Consider the following 21,982-nt stretch of genomic DNA (forward strand, 5'->3'; position numbering starts at 1 on the left):
CTTTCTTGACCCCCGTCCCTGACAGGCCGCCTCCGCCCGAGCCACCATAGACTCCAAAACTGCTGTAAATGCATCCATACTCTGTGCACCAGCGGGTCCCGTGGCCCCCTTGAGGGAAACAGGTGGGGGTACTTGTGTGGCAGGGTCCATGATTATTCCAGTAACTACCCGGAAAATACAATCCAAACTTAAATAAAAAACTTTTTTTTTTTTTCAGACCCCCAGCGCCACAAAAGCCCCTCAGTGTTACCTGCTAGGGATCCCTATCGATCGAGAGAGAGAGAGATAGACCCCCAGGCTCACCACTTGATGCTCAGAGTTCACTGCAACAGGTTACGGCGCTGTCTTCACAAACAGGAAGTCTTTTGGCTGGCTGCCCGGGAAGAAAGGAGGCGGCTCCGCCCCTCTGCACGCCTTCCGGCGCCTCCCCTAGCTCCACGAGGTGTTTGAGTCACCTAAAACATGGCCGCCCCCATGCTGCAGACACGAGGCTACGCCAAAATGGCGGCCTCGTGCGATCTACGGCGGTCTGATACAGCATAGCGGCTTCCTGCAGAGTAACTAGGCATCGCAAAATCTTTCTCTCATGGAGATCAGCTTGACCGGCGGTACCGAACCCTGGCGGAACCGCGTGGCCGTCGGGAGACCTGCTTCAGCTGGAGGAATGACCTGGCAAGCCGCATACCTGTCCTGTGGCTTCTGACAGGTAGGATACTTCTATTAACACAGTAAGATTCCAGTGCTGCCACATATTACAATCATTTAAACATACTTTGTAATTAGATTGTCAGCTCCCAAACCAAGCCTGCTGGCTTTTTGTACACACAAATCACACTCAATACAGGGGGATATGTGCTATGTTATAGGATAGAGGGGAACCCATCCTTACCATTACAGAGAGGGGCCCGCGTTCACCACAAGACCCGTCAGGGGGAAAAGGGGAACATACTACTCACCATACCGGAACCAGGCGGGCGCCAACTCCTGACAGTACCCCTCTCCACCGAAGTTGGAGGGCTGTCGACCAATACGGATGCCGTGACTCATGGTCCTTGGCGTTTCAGCGAGACGTTTAACTCGCAGGGTCAGTCCCCTCCAGTGGGACTATGTCGCGGCCGACCCAGCGCGGAGCTAAGGCCTGCACGCGCTCGTAGGCTGAACTGGGGTGACCACTGGATCTCAACATCCCGCCCGTCGCCCAGTTCAGCTTTCTTGCTTGAAGATCTCACAGGAACACTGGAGAAAAAAAAAGCTGACTAAAAAAATCTTTTTTCTTAAGAAAAAAATCCTGCCAGGACCGAAGATCCCAGCAAGGTATCTAGGTCCTTACTCCTGACTAGACAGAAAAAAACTGATTTGCTGTGGCAGAGAGAGAGAGGATATACCCTCGGGGACTGCCCCTGGGGTGTGGCCAGAGCATTTTATTTCCTGTCTAGTCCTACTCCTGTGGAGGCAACATAACCCGAAGGTGCTGTATCACCGAGGACTAGGTCTGTCAATGAGCGATAGAGAAACAAAGATTATTCTGTACCAGAATGACGGGGGGAAAAAAAAGTGTGGATAAGGCTTGGAACAGTTCATGATGCTCATGAAGTGTTTAGAGATATACTATCAGCCCAGATTCAGCCAAATGCAGCAAAGTTGATTGGACAGCGCTTCACAGTACAAATGGGACGATGATCCAAAACACACTGCAAAAGCAACTCAGGAGCTTTTGAAGGAAAATAAGTGGAATATTCTACAATGGTCAATCTCCTGATCTCAACACAATTAAGCATGCAATTTACTTGTTGAAAGCAAAACTAAAGGCAGAAAGACCCACAAACAAAGAACAAAGAACAACCAGAGACTGCTGCAGTTAGAGCCTGGCAAAGCCTCAGAAAGGAGCAAACCCAGTCTTTGGTAATGTCCTTGGGTTCCAGACTTCAGGCAGTCATTGCCAGTAAAGGATTCTCAACAAAATATTAAAAATGAACCTTTTATTTAGGATCATATTAAAATTGTCCAATTAGCTTTGAGCCCCTGAAAATGGGGGGGGGGGGGAGGGCTGTGTATAAAAATGGTTGCAGTTCCTAAAATTTGTTCTTGATATTTATGTTCAACCCCCTTGAATTATAGCTAAAAGTCTGCACTTCAAATTAATTTGGATTGTTTTGTTTTAATTTCATTCTGGTGGCATACGGAGCTAAAAGTATGAAAATTGTGCATGTGTCCAAATATATATGGACCTAACTGTATATTACATTAAAAAGCAGCAAAAATATACAAACACCTTTGGTTTAATAAAAATAAAAGGGGATTTGCTAAGTAGCCTCTTCCCAGGTTATGCAACACTTTGGTTGAAGTAAATGTAAGCCCAGAGATAAAAATATCCAACTATATATATTATTATAATATTTAATATGTAACTAATTACAAAAACAGAATTTTTGTAAAATCTTACCGTAAAATTCCTTTCTCTGAGTCCTCCGACAGTCGCCGCCACTTCATAATCTTCACTAATGGGGTAATTGACCTTTACTCCGCAGGAGTAGCTAGGCAACAAGATTTGTTAATATCAAAGCTTTTAACATATCACACCCCTAGGGGGTGGTCCCCTCAGTCAATACCTCCCTGCTTCCAGCATTCTCAACTCAGTTTCAGTAGCATAGCAGTAGAGTACATAAACAAACCCCAAAAGAGGGGCGGGGGGCGGCGACTGTCGGAGGACTCAGAGAAAGGAATTTTACGGTAAGATTTTACAAAAATTCTGTTTTCTCTTACGTCCTCCGACAGTCGGCGCCACTTCATAATCTTCACTAATGGGGACGTCCCAGAGCAGTGTAGACATGAGGGGTGGGAAAAACGCAGCCGCGCCTAAAGCAACGCAGTACCCACATCAGAGAAAGGAACCTTACCAAAGTAAGAGAACCAACTGGGCAACAGGAAAGACGTGCTCAACAGGAGCAACAACCCAGGAAAGAACAAGTAGCCCAGGGGTAAAACACCCCAACAGCCAAGGACCCAAACAAGGGACCCTTAGGCACTGCCGCACTAAGAACTTTACGGCCAAAGGAAGCATCTGCCGATGCCTGAACATCCACTTTGTAAAATTTTGAGAAGGTGTGAACGGACGACCAAGTCGCCGCCTTACACACCTGGGCTACAGAAGCCTGATGACGATAGGCCCAAGACGTACTCAGAGATCTGGTAGAGTGCGCCTTCACAGGGAAAGGAGGGACCTTCCCCTTCAAAGCATAGGCTTGCACAATGGTCTGTCTGATCCATTTGGCAATGGTCGCAGCCGACGCCGCCATGCCCTTCCGAGGACCCTCTGGAAGGACAAATAGAGAATCCGACTTGCGAAAGGATTTTGTCGATGACAGGTAAACCCTGATCGCCCGAACAACATCCAAGGAATGCAAGGCCACCTCCTTTGGATGCTTAGGCTTCGCGCAAAGCGAAGGCAAGACAATGTCCTCATTGAGGTGAAATTCCGAGATCCTCTTTGGAAGAAAAGGAGGATTAGGTCGTAAGACCACCTTATCCAAGTGAATCATCAAGTAGGGAGAGCTGCAGGACAAGGCCGCCAGCTCCGACACCCTGCGAGCCGAAGTGATTGCCACCAAAAAGGCAACCTTCTTGGACAATAGAGACAACGAGATCTCCCTGATCTTTTCAAAGGGAGCATGCTGTAACACGGACAGAACAAGGTTCAAGTCCCATGGAGGTACAGGGTCCCTCCGATGAGGGGCCAAGTGTCGCACCCCTTGAACAAAGGTGCAAACCAAAGAATTAGACGCCACAGGGCGTTGAAAGAGAACGGCCAGCGCAGAAGTCTGACCCTTAATTGTGGCCAACGCCAAACGCTGGTCCACGCCCGTTTGAAGAAAAGCCAACACCCTCGACACTGAGTATAAGCGAGGGGAATACCCCCTGGACTCACACCAGGCAAAGTACGCTTTCCAAGTACGGTAGTAAATTTTTCCCAAAGAGGCTTTTCTAGCCTTGAACAAAGTGGGAATGACCTCAGGGGAGAGACCCCTATCCTTCAGGACCTGGTCTTCAACAGCCAGGCCGTTAAAGCCAGCGACTGTAAAGCAGGATGGAATATCGGTCCTTGAGACAGAAGATCTTCCCGAAGTGGCAGACGCCACGGAGCGTCGACCGCCAGATTCACGAGGTCTGCGTACCAAGACCGGCGAGGCCAGTCTGGCGCCACCAGAATCACCGCGTGCGGTTCCGAGGCCAACCTGCGAAGGATCCTGGACAGCAGCTGAATCGGTGGAAAGGCATACATCAGACGATACTGATGCCAGGGCGCCACTAACGCGTCTGAGGCGTCTGCCCGAGGATCACGCGTCCTTGCCACGAACCTTTCCACCTTGTTGTTCAGACGAGAAGCGAACAGGTCCACATCTGGGGAACCCCACTTCGCGCACAACATCTGGAAGACATCCAGGTGAAGGGACCATTCTCCCTGGTCCAGGGTCTGGCGACTTAGATAATCCGCCTGCCAGTTCTCCACCCCCGGAATGTGAACTGCAGATATCGCCGGGACGTGCGTCTCGGCCCAAGACAGCATGTCGGCTACTTCCCGAGCCGCTCGGGCACTCCTGGTGCCCCCTTGGTGGTTGATGTAGGCCACCGCTGTGGCATTGTCCGTCTGCACCCGAACCGGACGGCCCTGAAGCCGTTCCGACCAACGTAGAAGGCAGAGATTTATCGCTCGCAATTCCAGAATGTTGATCGGAAGGGAGGATTCCGCCTCCGACCAAGTTCCCTGGGCGGACAGAATGCCCAGAACACCACCCCAGCCCGACAGGCTGGCATCCGTGGTGATCACCGTCCACGACAAAGGACGAAAGGACTTACCCCCCGACACCGCCGGGGACTGGAGCTACCACAAAAGACCCCTTCGGGTGAGGAGGCTCAACGAAATCCGCAGATCCAGAGATTGCAGACGCCCGTCCCACTTGGCCAGGATCTCCGCCTGAAGATCCCGCGTGTGAAACTGGGCGAAGGGAATCGCCTCGAAAGCCGAGACCATCAATCCAAGACACCTCATACATGTCCGGAGGGACGAGCACTGGGTGTCCCTGAGGGACCTGACTTCGTCCTGAAGTATCCGGAGCTTGTCTTCCGGCAGGAAGACCTTCGCTTGAACAGAGTCCAGGATCATCCCCAGGTAGGGAAGACGAACCGACGGACACAGCTTTGATTTCGGAAAATTTATCGTCCAACCGAACTCCTGCAGAGTCTGCATCGTGATGGACAGGTCGTTCACCAGGCCCTGACTGGTCGCAGACCGAATCAGGATATAGTCCAGATACCCCAAGACAGAGATGCCCTGGGCTCTCAATAAAGCCAGGACCGGTGCAAGCACCCTGGTGAAAACCCGCGGAGCCGAAGCGAGACCAAAGGTTAACGCCACGAATTGGTAATGATCCTCCGCAATGGCGAATCAAAGGTACCTCTGGTGACCCTCGAAAATGGGGATGTGAAGGTACGCATCCTTCAAGTCGATGGAGGCCATGAATTCCCCCGGAACCAGGGCAGCCACCACCGAGCGCAGGGATTCCATGCAGAACTTGCGAACCCGCACAAAGCGGTTCAGAGCTTTTAAGTCCAAAATCGGACGTACCTTGCCCTCCTTTCTGGGCACAGTGAACAGATTGGAGTAAAACCCCCGAAATCTGTCCCGATGAGGCACCGGAACCACCACTCCCTGGGCCCGCAGGTCCCGCACCGCCAGGTGCAGATCCTGCAAACGCTCCGGAGACAGCTGAAGATTCAAAGGGGAAAAATCTTCTCGCCGGCCGAGAGAGAAACTCGATCTTGTAACCAGATCGAACGATTTCCTGAACCCATCTGTCCCGAATACGGGCCAGCCAGGGTTGAAGAAAATCGAGCAAACGTCCCCCCACCCCAGAACCGGGTGAGGGCGCCCCTTCAGGCCGAATTGGCATGGGCAGCAGACCCGGACTGGCCGGACTTCTGCTTACCAGCCCACGGCTTCTTCTGGGAGCCTTGGCCCTTGAAGGGCTTGCCCTTGTATTGCGACCGAAAGGCACGAAAGGACCCCTGAGAGGGCCTAAACGAGGTATTCTTCTTACCACGAACAGACTTATTCTTCTGAGAGTGGGGTAAGAGAGTGCTCTTACCCCCGGAAATCCCCTTTATCAGAGAATCCAAAGACTCGCCAAAAAGGTGAGATCCCGCGTAGGGTAAATTAGCTAAAGTCTTGCGAGATGATTGGTCAACCGACCAACATTTCAGCCATATCAGGCGACGGTTCAACACCGCCACACTTGAGATGCGTGCAGCCAAAGGGACTAAATCCAAGTCCGCATCACACAAATACATGACACCCTGATGAATTTTACCCACCATAGCCAAAGTTGTCGGCGGAGCGGAGTCAGCCACCAGGGTGCGCCTGAGCACCAGCGTCCAATCCGCAATAGCCTGGGCTGCCATAATGGAAGCAAAAATAGGCTTCAGCATAGAACCAGCAACCGTATAAGCATGACGGGCAAGAGACTCCAATCTCCTGTCCGTAGGGTCCCGGAACACCGGGGTATCCTCAGCAGGAATCGCAGTAGATTTATTCAAAACTGCCACCGCGTGATCCACCTGAGGCGGCACACACCAACGCTCATCAGTGGTGGGTGTAAATGGATAACGCAGCTTGAACTTACTTGGCACAGTAAAGGGCTTCTTTAAATTGAGCCATTGCTCATCAACAGCGCGTTGAAATTCCGCAGGTCAGGGAAAAACCTGCGCTGTTTTGCGCTTCCTTTGCGACCCATAAGAGGACATCAAAGCAGGAGGACATGGTTTATCCTGCAAACGCAGTGTTTCCTTGATAGAAGCAACCAACTCATCCATGAGTGCAAGCTCTTCAGGCGAGCCAGGGGGAGAATTATCAACTCCTTCTACCTCAGCTTCCCCCTCAGACCCCACAAGGTCCAGAGATGAACGAGACCCTGAGAAGGGCACTCCAGCCATAGCAGCCCCATCGCCCTCTGAATCAGAGGAAATAGACAATCTGGGCCGTTTTGCGGATCGATCAGCCATAAGCATCTGCACCTGAGAAGCCAAGTTCGCCACAATAGCAGCCAGATCAGCCCCCTCGGGGGATGCAGCAGCCCCTTGGCTCCCCACCAAGGTGGGAGGAAACTTGCAATCCTGAGAATCCATGCCCCAGTAATAATTGAAAAGAAGGACTGCCCCTTTAAGACCGCGGCGAGCGCAGCCCACCGCACACTACTGTATGTACCGACCCCCACAGGGATAAGGAACACTGAGCAAGGAAATACAGGATAAGGAAGGTAAAAAAAAAACCTGGAGAGACCACACAGGCTGCTGCCACCGATCGCTGTTCCAGAGCAAAAGGAAGTGATGCAATGACTGACCGCCCTATAAAGCCTATGCAGGCTTCACAAACATGGCCGCTCGGCTGAGGCATTGTAGGCAATGAGAAAATGGCGCCGACATGTGGCTGTATGAGCGATCGCCGCCAAAAATGGCGGCGTTTGGCGCCAAAACACCGCGCTGTACCACACAGGGCCGGTCACCATGGTTTGCCGAATAAAAATGGCGGGCCGCATCAGCGGTCGCCGCACAGCATGTCTAAGCCCAGTCTGCCCCATACATCTCACACAGCAGAGCGGGAGAGCCCCCCCCCCCCCCGCAGCCCACAGAAAGGCAGCTATTCCACACAGGAATCTGACAGGGAGCTCAGGACATACACAGACATGCGGGTCACACAGTCACAGACTGACACCCAAAACAGACAGGTCCCCACATAGAAGTGCACTTACCATTCCGGATGGCGTGGGGAGCCTTCTCTAGCGACCAAACCGCTGTACTGAAGACAGGGAGCGTCGCAGCCAGGACGCAGTGGAAATGCGGTGCGAAACCGCAAATGGCGTCCGGTGAGGTAGCCACCTCACAGGCAGCATCCCTGCAGCGAACAGGGATGGGTCGTTCAATATGCCAGGGAAACCTGAGCTGAATGCTCGATGGCAGGCTGGGGAACCCCTGGCCCTGGGATCCAGGGTGGCCAGTCAAAGACCCAGCTCCGCATGATCATCTTCATCCGAAGAAACTAAACTAATGCTGAGAAAAGAACAGCTAAGTAAAAGAAAGAGAAAAATACTCAAAATAAAATCAAAAAGAGAATAGAAGGCTGAGACTGAAAGCCCAAGCACAGGATCAGCCAGCTACTCCTAAGCTAGGCAATTGAAAACTGAGTTGAGAATGCTGGAAGCAGGGAGGTATTGACTAAGGGGACCACCCCCTAGGGGTGTGATATGTTAAAAGCTTTGATATTAACAAATCTTGTTGCCTAGCTACTCCTGCGGAGCAAAGGTCAATTACCCCATTAGTGAAGATTATGAAGTGGCGGCGACTGTCGGAGGACGTAAGAGAAAGTAAGGTTTAACATTTTAAAATATATAGCTTTTATTAAAAGATTACCTAGTGATCTTGAGAAAAAGGTACTTAGTCAGGCACTACTTGTGAAAAGATGGCAACACTCTACCAGTTGTACTCCCATGTTGTAACCCTGTCACATGAGCTCCTGATTGAGAATACCGCAAGCATTCCGGAAATGACATAACGCGTTCCGGAGCATGCGGACTAAGCTCCTTCCTCAGAAGTATCTGAGGAAGGAGCTTAGTGCGCATGCTCCAAAACACGTTACATCATTTCCGGAAGGCTTGCGGTTCACCGCTGCCTCCAATTGATCCAGCTCCTCCACGGTCCTTCCTGCATCGTCATCACCTGGCTGCGGGCCAGTCGGAATGCGGATACACTGAAGACAGGAAGCGATCCAGGAACATGGACTAAAGTTTATCCCCATGTGAGTTGCTACATATTGTCATATAATAAATTTTTATGCTACACTCAGCGGCGCCTGTTTTTCTTCTTCACCTATGTAAGTAGGAGTCCAAGATTAAAATGAATCCCATACTTCTTTTTTAAGGTTTAAGTCAGGGGTGTCAAACTCCATTTCATTGCAGGCTGCATCAGCATTATGGTTGCCCACAAAGGGCTGGTTGTATCTGTAAGCCTATATAAATGTATCTACTCCTTATCATATTAAATAATTGGCTCTGCATTTGATTATTAATGGTTTTAGTAATAATTTAAGACTTAAGCTGTGAAGAATAGGTGCGGACCGGCACAGAGCTGACTCACTCTCCTATAGCAGATGACAAAAGTCTGAAAAGGAGGGTTGCATACCACTGGTATCATCCACTCAAAATTTTATTGGGGACTGCTCAGACAGAACATGGTTTCAGAGAGACGAGCCTCTCCTTGGCTGTACGGAGAATCACAGGATCTGCTGGAGGAGTTCTGTCCTCCTCTCTGCTGGCGAATGCTGTAGACGAAGGGGGTGCTGCAGGAGAGGTGTGATGGCAACAAGAAATGGTCTGGCAGGCCACATTTGGCATGCTGGCCTTGTGTTTGACACACATGGTTTAAGCAAATCCCAACTTTATATAGCCCCAGAGAGTCCAAGAGACAGTAGTCAAACACTTCCTCCCATCAGTCGTGTCTTTTGCTGTCCTCCACCCAGTCTTGTTTTTCTTTTTCCTCTACATATGAGCAGTTCACTAAGAATTCCAGAAAGTTTAGCCATAAGTTGCTCATCCAAACAGCCTAGATCAACACACCTAAAATCAGACTAAGGTGCTCCGCAGAGCACCAGGTCAGGAACCCTTTATGACCCAAAAATACATGTGCTTTTGAGGTTTTTTTAATACGCTGGGTGCTTTTCTTTATCTGTTTACAAATATTCACAAAGCTACCTCTCAAAACACATGCATAAAAGATGTTCTGTATAGCTAGAAAAATGAACATAAATGTACCTGTAATCCCACGATGTACACTAAAGTTTTGTTCGTGATTGGAAACCACCCAAATATGTGGGCCAAGGATACCCGTGGCATGGAACAATAAAATGGAACAAAAAGTGCAAACACCGGAGCTAAACTGTGGAAAAGAAAAGAAAATAAATATTACTCTACATTTGAATTTCTATAAAAAAAACAAAAAACAAAAAAAAACAAGGATCTAAGCATATGCAGAATAGATAATCTTGGAAATGTATATGGGACCAAACATCTTCCAACTTGTCATATAAAATAACACCTGTTGAACACATCAGGTTGTATGAAACTTTGAATATATGCTCTCTATTTTAGTATTAATCATACTTTCTTTTTAATAATATTTTGAGTGCAAGGGTGTAACTATAGCCATAACTGACCATGTGTCTATGGGCCCATGAGAACAGGAGGCCCAAATCCTATTGGCAACTGCCATTAAAACAAATAGGATTTTCTATAACTATAGGAAGTACCTACCTTCAAGATGTAGATTAGAAAAACTAATTTGTTTATTTACCAAAGCTGGAGAGTGCAAAATCAGGCTCACTTCTGTATAAAAACCAATCAACTTCTAACCTTAGATTGTTCAATTAACCACTTGACCTCTGGTAGATTTACCCCCCTTCATGACCTTTTTTCTGATATGGCACTGCGTTATTTTAACTGATAATTGTGCCGTCATACGACTCTGTACCCAAATAAAATTTGTGTTCTTTTTTTCCCCCACAAATAGAGCTTTCTTTTGGTGATATTTGATCACCTCTGCAGTTTTTTTTTTTTTCTGCACTATGAAAACAAAAAAGAACCAATAACTGACACTTGACACTTTTTTGGGGACCAGTGACACTAATACAGTGATCAGTGCTAAAAATATGCACTTTCCCTGCACGAATGACACTGGCTGGGAAGGGGTTAACATCAGGAGCAATCAAAGGGTTAACTATGTGTCTAGCCCATTTTACTAAACTATGGGAGGTGCTTTTACTAGGGAAAACGCCCAGTAGGCGGGCGAAACGCGTGACGCACTTCCGGTACGGCTCCTACGCATCGTCATTTCTGGTTACACTTCCTGGATCGGCCGTGGAACGCACGTGTACAGAGGCGTCCACAAGATTCTGTCACATGTACACTGCTTGTTTCTCATCCCTGTTTGTGAGTATGTTTTCTCTACTTGGAGCAATCTAATAAATTGTTTTAAAAAGTACTTCACCATATGCAGCCCTTTTTTTCAATTTGGGGTTTATGGAGATGACTAGGACCAGTTCCATATAAGAAAATACCTGTTACCATACGGCATCCTACAGAAGAACTCCTTGTGCAATATTTCATTCATCTCAGGCGTTATATATCTGCAGTTCCGGTGAGTGGGGAACCGAGAGGGGTCACCGTAACCTGGAGCACCTTATATATTATAATTTCTACACTGGCCCCCTTTCGATTTTACTGTTCACTTTAATGAAAGGACTTTATTTATGAAATTGGTTCACACCACTTGCATATATTTATAGCACTATTTGCACATTATTACGATTAATGTTTTAAGTTTTTATATATGCTAGCGCTGTTTTAATTTTGATTCTACTACCCACAGCAGATTGCAAAGGTAGCATGAAAAACATACACGGAACATGCTTTTCCCACACCGCTTTTTGGTGTGAACCAACACTAACAGTTTTGCCTTAGGGCCAAATACTGCTTGAGAGTACTAAATATATTAGCTTTTGTTTTTATTCATTTTAGAATTATAGAATCAGATGTTTGTTTTGTTTCATATATTTATGCATCATATTGTTATGCTGGCCATACACTATGAAATATCGGGAGAACTCATTTTCGAAAAATCGGCCGTGAGAGCAGACGAACGTGCCATCATGTAATGACCGAATTTCGAACGATAAAGCGTTCAATGGACTTAAATGAATCAGTTTTTCGTTCAGTTTGCCACATATGCCTAGTGCAAACAGGTCGGCTGAGAAACACATTAACCTTTCAATTTATCGTTCGGCCGGCGGATTTTCAAAACTGTTGCTTAGATTTTTCGGCTCTGAAAAGTTCAAAACGATTTTCTATTTGTGCCCATTAACTGGACGAAAAACGAACGATCTGACCAAATGATAGATTTTTAAACGCTCTTTCGGCTAGTGTATGGCCAGCATAACACATTATGTTTCATGTTTTTTAATCACATTTTTTTCTGGTTTTAAACAGATGTTTTATCACAATGCAAGGTCAATCAAACAGCAAACATTAGCTGGAAACAGAACATACATCTTGCATCACAATGAACCTGTGACAGCATACATAAGCTAGTTCAACTAGATTAGGCTCTGCTTTACTGTACAATTAATTATATATTGTTCAGCTTTCGCCAAAGAGACTGCTGCATATCAGCTAATTCTGGAAGGGCTGCATTAGGAGAGACAGTCTAAACTGGCTTAACCCAAGGTCAGACAATACATCAATGGATAGCTAAAACTTGTCAAACTACTTACAAGCACAACTCAATAATGAGCTCATAATAAGACCATCAATAGTCTCCCGATATACCACCAGTATAACACAATAGGATATGAATGTTAGAACCATTACCATACATAAATACCAGGCAAGGAGGCTGAAAATATTGAACAGATGACTCCCTAGTGAAAAGGACTTGCAATGACATTTCTCAAGAAAATTTGTAAGCCTTTGTTTCAAGTTATCTAATACTACAATCTTCTTCTAACGTTTCACAGCAGACCAAAGTCTTATTTTTCTAGATACTATCATTTCTCTTTCCGCTGGCAAGTATACGTCAAGCAAATGTATGGGACTCTTTGATGAAGTAGGGTAAAATACAAAAAGTGGAATATGCATTTGTAAAATTTTGAGCCAACTGTCAGGACTCTAACATCCCATTTTGACAAAAATCTAAACATTTCCTTAGCTAGCCTGGATTGTATCTATTCTTGTTCTACCATATGTTTTCTAGGATATGTTTTCCCACTCTTCTTTGGTAAAGATTTGTTTTAAAAAATATAGGTATGTGATCTTTTATGCATTTAAGCTGTAGATTCTCATGCATATGCCACAAAAAGTCATACAGCAGGTAAAATAAGAATTGAACACGTCACCATTTTTCTAGGTAAATATATTTCTAAAGATGCTATTGACATGAAATGTCCACCACATAATTGGTAACAACCAATGCAATCCATACATACAAAAAAAACAAAAATAAGTTTAGAAATTAAGTTATGTGTAATGAATATAAATATATAAATTAAATGACACGGGAAAACGTATTGACAACATGAAGAAAGTGTTGCCATATGGATTTTAGGCGTAATCTCCCTTACCGTGTTGTGATGATGAGGAGATTATGTATAAATCTCCATTGTAGAGATTGTAAATATTTATGTAAATATATACATGTATGAGATATTGAGTTTTGGATTTTATATTTAGTTGAGATAGGATTGTCAATTATATGAAGCTGGGTGACTTCCTTTAGCAGTCAGGTATAGGAACCGGTTTAACCAATCCATTTACAATGCAGGCCTGAACTACCAGGGGGCAACTGCTGTTTACATATAAACAACTACGGATAGTATCATCCGGTGATTACATCTTTGGAAGCGAGACTTTCTGGAGCCAGGGCACCACAGGTAGGAGTGAATTCCCCCCCCCCCCCAACAGAAAAGGAGTGATTAGAAAGAGGCGTAACTATGGGAGGGGGAAATGGTCCAATCTGGGAGGAGATACGCCCACAGGAAGTGACAGAGCAAGATAGCTGAACCAATGAGTATTGCCCTATACAAGGCTATGGGAAATGGGTCTATATGAGGAAAGACGAGATAGAGCGACTTCCTGTTTGGCATGGGAGAGCGAGAGCCATCACTAGAGGTAATTATGGATTAAGGGTTTACATTGTATATTTTATTTGTGTGTCGGTCATAGTGTGTGTATACGAGTCTATACTCTATGCATTGTATTTGTTGAGTTAAACTAGGAATCTTTTACATTTTGTAGTATGTACAATAGTTGGATTGTTGTAAATTAAGTAGGCTTTTCAAACCTTATAAAAAAATAAATAATTGCTGTGTTAAAGTTTTCATTCAGTCATAGAACTCTCATTATTAACCCAAATATTGTCTGAGATAAATTAACTCTCATATATTTTTGGTAACAAAAGGGAGGTGCAAAAAGGCATGGAAAGCCAAGACAACAGCTAAAATAGATGAGCAATTAGAAAGTAATCTTGCCCCTTGTCAGTGAAAATTAATATCAGCCGGTTCAGACTGAACTGATGGCTTATAAAAAGGTCTCATTACCAAGGTGTCACACAAGAAACATCTTATTATGGGTAAAATCAAAGAGCGCTCTCAAGACCTTTGCAACCTTATTGTTGTAAAACATACTGAAGGCATTGGTTACAGAAGAATTTCTAAACTTCTGAACGTTCCAGTGAGCACGGTTAGAGCCATAATCCAAAAGGTTGGGAAAAACACCTTCACCATAAACTCGCCACAGCCAGGTGCTCCTCCCAAGATTTCTGACAGAGGAGTAAAAAGAATTATCAGAAGATTTGTTCAACAGCCAAGGACCACTTGTGGAGAGCTTCAGAAAGACCTGGAATTAGCGGGTACAATTGTTTCAAAGAAAACAATAAGTAATGCACTCAACCGCCATGGCCTGTATGCACACTCACAATGCAAGACTCCATTGCTGAAGTAAAAGCATGTTGAAGCTCATTTAAAGTTTGCTGCAAAACATTTAGACTAGCTTGTGAAATAATGGGAGAATATAGTCTGGTCAGATGAGACAAAAATTGAACTCTGTGGATGCAATAATACACACCATATTTGGGGGTCAAATGGCACTGCACATCACCCCAAAAACACCGTCCTAACAGTGAAGAGTGGAGGTGGGAACATCATGGTGTGAGGTTGTTTTTCAGCATAAAGTACTGGCAAACCTCAGATCATTGAAGGAAGGATAAAAAATATACCAAGACATTCTTGATAAAGATCTGCTGCCATCTACCAGGATGATGAAGATGAAACGAGGGTGGACATTTTAGCAAGACAATGATCCCAAACACAAAGCCAAGGAAACTCTCAATCGGTTTTAAAGAAAGAAAATAAAGCTGATAGAATGGCCCAGCCAATCACCTGACTTGAATCCAATAGAAAAATCTATGGAAAGAACAAAAGATCAGAATTTATAGAAGAGGCCCACTGAACCTTTAAGATTTGAAGTCTGTTTGTGTGAAAGAATGGGTCAAAATCATACCTGAACAATGCATGCGACTAGTTTCTCCATACATGAGGCACCTTGAAGCGGTCATTACCAACAGTGTGATTCCATTTTATAACGCATACCTTAATTTCTGGACTTCAATGATTTGTTTTTTTTTTGTATGTATGGATTGCATGAGTTGTTTTGTTTTGGCAAAAATATGAAGTCTCTAAACAATTTTTGTAGCTAGCCTACAGTCTTTAAGACTTGTAGTTTCAAAATATAGTTAAAGGTGAAGTTCACCTTTAATTAAACCACTTGCCTACTGGGCACTTCCACTGCTTCCTGCCCAGGCCAATTTTTAGCTTTCAGTGCTGTCGCACTTTGAATGACAATTGTGCGGTCATGCAACACTGTACCCAAATACATTTTTTATATTTTTGAAAAAGATAGAGCTTTCTTTTGGGAGTATTTAATCACCACTGGGTTTTTCATTTTTTGCTAAATGAAAAAAAAACTTTTGAAAAAAAAAAATGTTTTTCTTTGTTTCGATTATAAAATTTTGCAAATTAAGTAAATTTTCTCCTTCACTGATGTGCGCTGATGAGGCTGCACTGATGGGGCTGCACTTATTATCAGAGCACTGATGATCAGTGCCAATGTCTGGCGTCACAGGAAAGCTGGTTAACGGCTTTCCTTTCCTTACACGGTGAGAGTGCTGAGGAAAGGGAATGCTGATAACGGGCATTTGTTTACATAGGATCAGCTTTCAATGGACTCAGCTGATCACATGGTAAACAGCCAAAGTCATTGGCTCTGTACCCCGATCGGCGATGCTCTGTGTTTCAAAAGACACAGCTCACGCCGATTGCTGCACTGCATGCTCCCGGGGGCGCACACAAGCTGTATGATCGTGAGGACTTTGTATGACATCCACCCAGAAGTGGGAAAGTCCTGCCCGGCCTATAACAAATTAAAAAGCCTGCAAAGTATTGCATCCGTGATCAGTAGATTGTGGATGCAATGTCAGTGTCACGCTTACCCCCAACGCAGGTGGGCAGACACAATAGATAGCTTCTGTGTTCTTCACCTATAACAGCCCCTTTTCCCTTAAGGCAAGCAGGCCTACCGGTGCTTGATTGCCCCCAGGACTTATACACAATGCTATAGTGCCTGGCCACCACACTGGGGCAAGAGCAACCTGATCAAAGAAAACTGGCACTAGTGGTTGGCAGACGGGCAGGGTGGTGGCAGATGGAACTTGTAATTTCTTCATTCACAGATTCCAATTAATAAATGACTCCAACCACACAGCTGCATCATTTTAATTGTGTTAGTGGGTGCGGGGAGAAGACCTACTGCCCGGTGCCACACTGATGGGGGGTGCTGAGGGGGAGGGGGGAACTAGAATATGTTACACCTTAAACGGGTAACATGTTCCAAAAGGTAAACTTAGACTTCTGTGCACTTAAGCTACCAGATGTACAGTAATATGTGATACCTAAAAGCCGCCTGTAATGTTCTTTCTGGAGTATTTCATAACTGAGGTACAGGTGACAGGGAACCTCAATTGAAATAAACATAAGATAAGGAGGAGGTGATCCAAATTTTTCTATATCTATGTATATGCATTTTTTTTATGTTTTAAATAAAATGGTGGCCTGAAAATATTTTTTTTTTCTTTCAAACAACCACAGTAAAGTATGTTGTATATTCCAACTGACATTCCTGTACTCCCTGTAGGAGGAAAGGACAGAGGTAAAGGCTAGTATATCACTACCTGGGGACACAACAGGAAGTATATAACAGATGAGCTATCAGTTCTCTACTCTTCGAAGGCTTCATGTAAACTTGGCCCTCATTTACAGCGGCTGCGGGAAAACTCAAAACCGATGTGCGATTTTGTCACGGTTTTGCGTCTTCCTGTGGCAAGCGGTCAAAACGTTCCTATCCTGAATGCGATTCTTCACTGTACAGGAGGGGGGGGTTGAACCTCACCTAACCGCGGCAGCTCCTAAATTCTGCAAAAAGCCTATGTGTACATAGACACATAGGCTTTTATTGAGTTGAGTTTAGAAGCTTTGGAAAAAAATGCCACAAGCTCCTTAATTCAAGTTTAGAAACTGCAAGTGTACATAAAGCCTGAAAACAAAAAGTTACTTTTTTTCAGGTTGTACTACAGTTGGAGAGATTGCCGCTCTCTTCTTGTCTTCAAAGGCACACAAGAGGTAGGGTAATCTAAAGCCCCATACACACGATCAGATTATTGAACAATCTGTTGTGCGTTTTTTGTGGCATGCTAGTCTGATGTGGAGAGTGAAGAGGTTATTTTCATACAAATTTTCCGTACGACAGAATTCTACTTCAGAAGTGATGTCATGTGTTGGATTGTTTTGTATGTGTTCTGTCGTCTCTGAGCATTCCTAGTCTTGCTCTTAAGATTTTTTTTCCGCCGAAATCTGTACTAATGAGACAAAAATCGGACGTTGTTTTGACGGACGACAAAAATTTTATAGCCTGCACATCAGGATTTTGTCAGCCGAAAAGTCGGAGTTGGCTGTCGAAAGCACCATACTAACAATCCAAAAATCGACAGATCGGTAGTCGGACGAATTTTCCCTACAGATTTTCTTATCGTGTGTACGGGCCTTTAGACTTAGGCAGCAATACAAATTGACTGAGGTTCTCATTCTTTAATACTCATTGACTCACGTCATCTGAAACATTGAAAGCTGTGGTGGGGAAAGGTACATGAAAAACCCTTTCACTTTTACAAAGTGAAACATTAATAACTTGAAAGATAAATTGTTTTTTGTTTTGTTTTTAAGATACAGCACCAAACAAATTGGTTACGTGTAATGGTGTATATCCTATTGCCCGCAAATGGCTGCATCTGGTAAAAAGCTTCCCTGCAATTACTCCTTCCCTCTCTGTCAATCATATTACCCATAATACTCCTCTTAGACAATGCATCACATTCTATGAATGAGCGGTGGAGAGCCTATCATTCACTCTGAAGAGTCTCTGGCGAATCACCACCTTGTCCTTCTGTAAAACGTGTAAAAACATCTGTTCCATACAAGAAAAGAATGTCCCTTCAGGACATTAGCGAGGACATCTAAAGGAAAGGCTTCTAACAGCTCAACAGGCATATAAAAGCATGCAAAAGCACTTACAATGTATTTGCCCTTATGTGCGTTTTCACACATTTAACAGAGAAAACATTATCTGGGAAACATGAAGATTGTTTATACATCCCAGATAATTTCTCCTGCATTTAAACCACCTATATGCAGAAGGCTAGTTGGAATGTAGCCTAAATGTTGGGCTTGTTGACATTCGCATTAGCATTGCATTCTGAAGAGAGATGTTAATAGGATCGCTTTTCAGAGGGTGTTTGGCAGATGGCTGGGAAGTGTTCTGTCACAGGTCCATTTCCTGGACATCTACATTAACCTCTATTTGTCCTCTAAAACCCACTTATGTGAAGAGCTTGGCTTCCGTGCTGCTGTTTATTCCTGCACATATCTCCCCCCTGTAATACCATTCCACCCATCTCCTACACATACTGCCTGATATCATACACTGCAAGCTATCCTGCTGCATATATTGCCCCCCAGGCATACCTTCATCTCCTGCACACATTGCCTCTGGTCAGATAACCTACATTCCTCTTCTGTACCATATTATATATCAAAATAGTGCAGCGCTAGGAACATTGAAATAAATCATACATAAAAAGGCTAAAAACTGTAGTATGGTTAATCACTCAACCAGACCCAAGTGTACATAGAAACATGAGTCCATTATATTAAAAAAGACAATCAACTTGCAAGGATGGTAGAGAGTCCAATGCAGAGTAGAAATCCCAAGGTGCGGAGAGCAGAGTTGGAAAGACACCCAAATGTGTAAATAAGGTGGCTGCTTACCGCAACTAGTGGGCCTCCAAATTAATGGATAAGCCACTTAGGCGTGAAGTGTTAGCCCTAATGGGATGGACTTTCTCCTCCACTTCAGTGGACCAGGATCAATTCCGTGTGTTCCTATACCCCGCTCAGTCACAAGGCAGATATGACTCCAATATGTATGGCAGTATGCAAGGAATGAAGGAAATCATAGCGTAATCCCGTAATACAATTAAATTGGTTTTATTAAAGTTCTACTTTAATAAGACGGTCAGAGTGACGTCGTCAGGGACGACGTCACTCTGACGAAACCGGTCGGGAGGTTCCGGACATCGCGCCTGTCACGCCCCCAAGACGCCGGCTCGTGTTTTATCCTAGCGGGACGCCGCTATTGTATATTGTCTGCACATACATGTCTGCCATAATGTAAGTAGAACTTTAATAAAACCAATTTAATTGTATTACGGGATTACGCTATGATTTCCTTCATTCCTTGCATACTGCCATACATATTGGAGTCATATCTGCCTTGTGACTGAGCGGGGTATAGGAACACACGGAATTGATCCTGGTCCACTGAAGTGGAGGAGAAAGTCCATCCCATTAGGGCTAACACTTCACGCCTAAGTGGCTTATCCATTAATTTGGAGGCCCACTAGTTGCGGTAAGCAGCCACCTTATTTACACATTTGGGTGTCTTTCCAACTCTGCTCTCCGCACCTTGGGATTTCTACTCTGCATTGGACTCTCTACCATCCTTGCAAGTTGATTGTCTTTTTTAATATAATGGACTCATGTTTCTATGTACACTTGGGTCTGGTTGAGTGATTAACCATACTACAGTTTTTAGCCTTTTTATGTATGATTTATTTCAATGTTCCTAGCGCTGCACTATTTTGATATATATTTGAGTGGGATTTCTATAAGTCCAGTGTTCTAGCTGCTAGCCTGTTCATGTCATTATATACGATCAGTTTGTCATCTCTATTTGTTATTTAGCGCAGGATTTCCCCCTTGATTTTATTTTTCTGTACCATATTGCCTGCTGTCATACCCTCAGCCCCATTCTCCTGCACATGCCGCCTGTTCTCACACTCTCAGTACTCTTCCTACACATCTGCACCCTGTTAGACCTTCTGTACTCCTCCCCTGCACATACCCCCTTTTGTCATACCCTCCCCACCTTCACACACTGCCTGCTGTCCTACCCTCACACTCACCTCCTGCACACACAGCCTGCTGTCCTACCCTCACACTCACCTCCTGCACACACAGCCTGCCGTCCTACCCTCACACTCACCCCCTGCACACACTGCCTGCTGTCCTACCCTCACACTCACCTCCTGCACACACTGCCTGCTGTCCTACCCTCACACTCACCTCCTGCACACACTGCCTGCTGTCCTACCCTCACACTCACCTCCTGCACACACTGCCTGCTGTCCTACCCTCACACTCACCTCCTGCACACACTGCCTGCTGTCCTACCCTCACACTCACCTCCTGCACACACTGCCCCCTGTCCTACCCTCACCTCTTGCACATACTGCCTGCTGTCCTACCCTCACACTCACCTCCTGCACACACTGCCTGCTGTCCTACCCTCACACTCACCTCCTGCACACACTGCCTGCTGTCCTACCCTCACACTCACCTCCTGCACACACTGCCCCCTGTCCTACCCTCACACTCACCTCCTGCACACACTGCCCCCTGTCCTACCCTCACCTCTTGCACATACTGCCTGCTGTCCTATCCTCACACTCACCTCCTGCACACACTGCCTGCTGTCCTACCCTCACACTCACCTCCTGCACACACTGCCTGCTTTCCTACCCTCACACTCACCTCCTGCACACACTGCCCGCTGTCCTACCCTCACACTCACCTCTTGCACACACTGCCCGCTGTCTTACCCTCACACTCACCTCCTGCACACACTGTCTGCTGTCCTACCCTCACACTCACCTCCTGCACACACTGCCTGCTTTCCTACCCTCACACTCACCTCCTGCACACACTGCCTGCTGTCCTACCCTCACACTCACCTCCTGCACACACTGCCTGCTGTCCTACCCTCACACTCACCTCCTGCACACACTGCCTGCTGTCCTACCCTCACACTCACCTTCTGCACATACTACCTGCTGTCACACCCTCTCAATATTCCTCTCCTGCACATACTGCCTGCTGTCATACCCTCTCAATACTCCTCTCCTGTGCATACTGCCTGCTGTCACACCCTCTCCACAATCCTCTCCTGCACGTACCGCCTGCTGTCACACCCTCTCCACAATCCTCTCCTGCACGTACCGCCTGCTGTCAAACCATCTCCACAATCCTCTCCTGCACTTACTGCCTGTTGTCACACCCTCTCCACACTCCTCTCCTGCACATATTTCCTACTGTCACACCCTCTTAATACTCCTCTCCTGCACATACTACCTGCTGTCAAACCCTCTCAATACTCCTCTCCTGTGCATACTGCCTGCTGTCACACCCTCTCCACAATCCTCTCCTGCACGTACCGCCTGCTGTCACACCCTCTCCACAATCCTCTCCTGCACGTACCGCCTGCTGTCACACCCTCTCCACAATCCTCTCCTGCACGTACCGCCTGCTGTCACACCCTCTCCCCAATCCTCTCCTGCACTTACTGCCTGCTGTCACACCCTCTCCTGCACATACTTGCCTGCTGCCACATCCTCTCCACACTACTCTCCTGCACATACTTGTCTGCTGTCATGCCATCGGTACTCCTCCTCCTGCACATATTGCCCACTCTCATATCCACCGCAATCCGCTCCTACACATTCTGCCTGCTGTCATACCGATCATACTAGTCGTCTGCACATACTTCTAGTTGTCATACCTTTCGCACTCATTTTTGCTACTTGATAATCATTAAAATAAAGTCACACCCCATATGGTGATCATTTAGGGATTAGCATTTTTTTGTAATTTGTTTGGCTTTGCCCT

The 21,982-nt window shown here is 45.8% G+C and overlaps 1 protein-coding gene across 1 annotated transcript in view; it reads right to left on the bottom strand.

The window, feature by feature from the left end:
- UBAC2 (UBA domain containing 2) overlaps nucleotides 1-21,982 on the bottom strand; it is a 301,154-nt gene that overhangs the window by 100,379 nt on the left and 178,793 nt on the right. Inside the window, exon 6 of the mRNA XM_082245721.1 lies at nucleotides 9,858-9,981. Within this exon, the coding sequence (XP_082101847.1) occupies nucleotides 9,858-9,981 (124 nt within the window). The remainder of the gene's footprint in view (nucleotides 1-9,857; nucleotides 9,982-21,982) is intronic.

Source organism: Pelophylax lessonae, assembly GCF_965119305.1.
Source record: "Pelophylax lessonae genome assembly, chromosome: 2".
Lineage (NCBI taxonomy): Eukaryota > Metazoa > Chordata > Amphibia > Anura > Ranidae > Pelophylax > Pelophylax lessonae.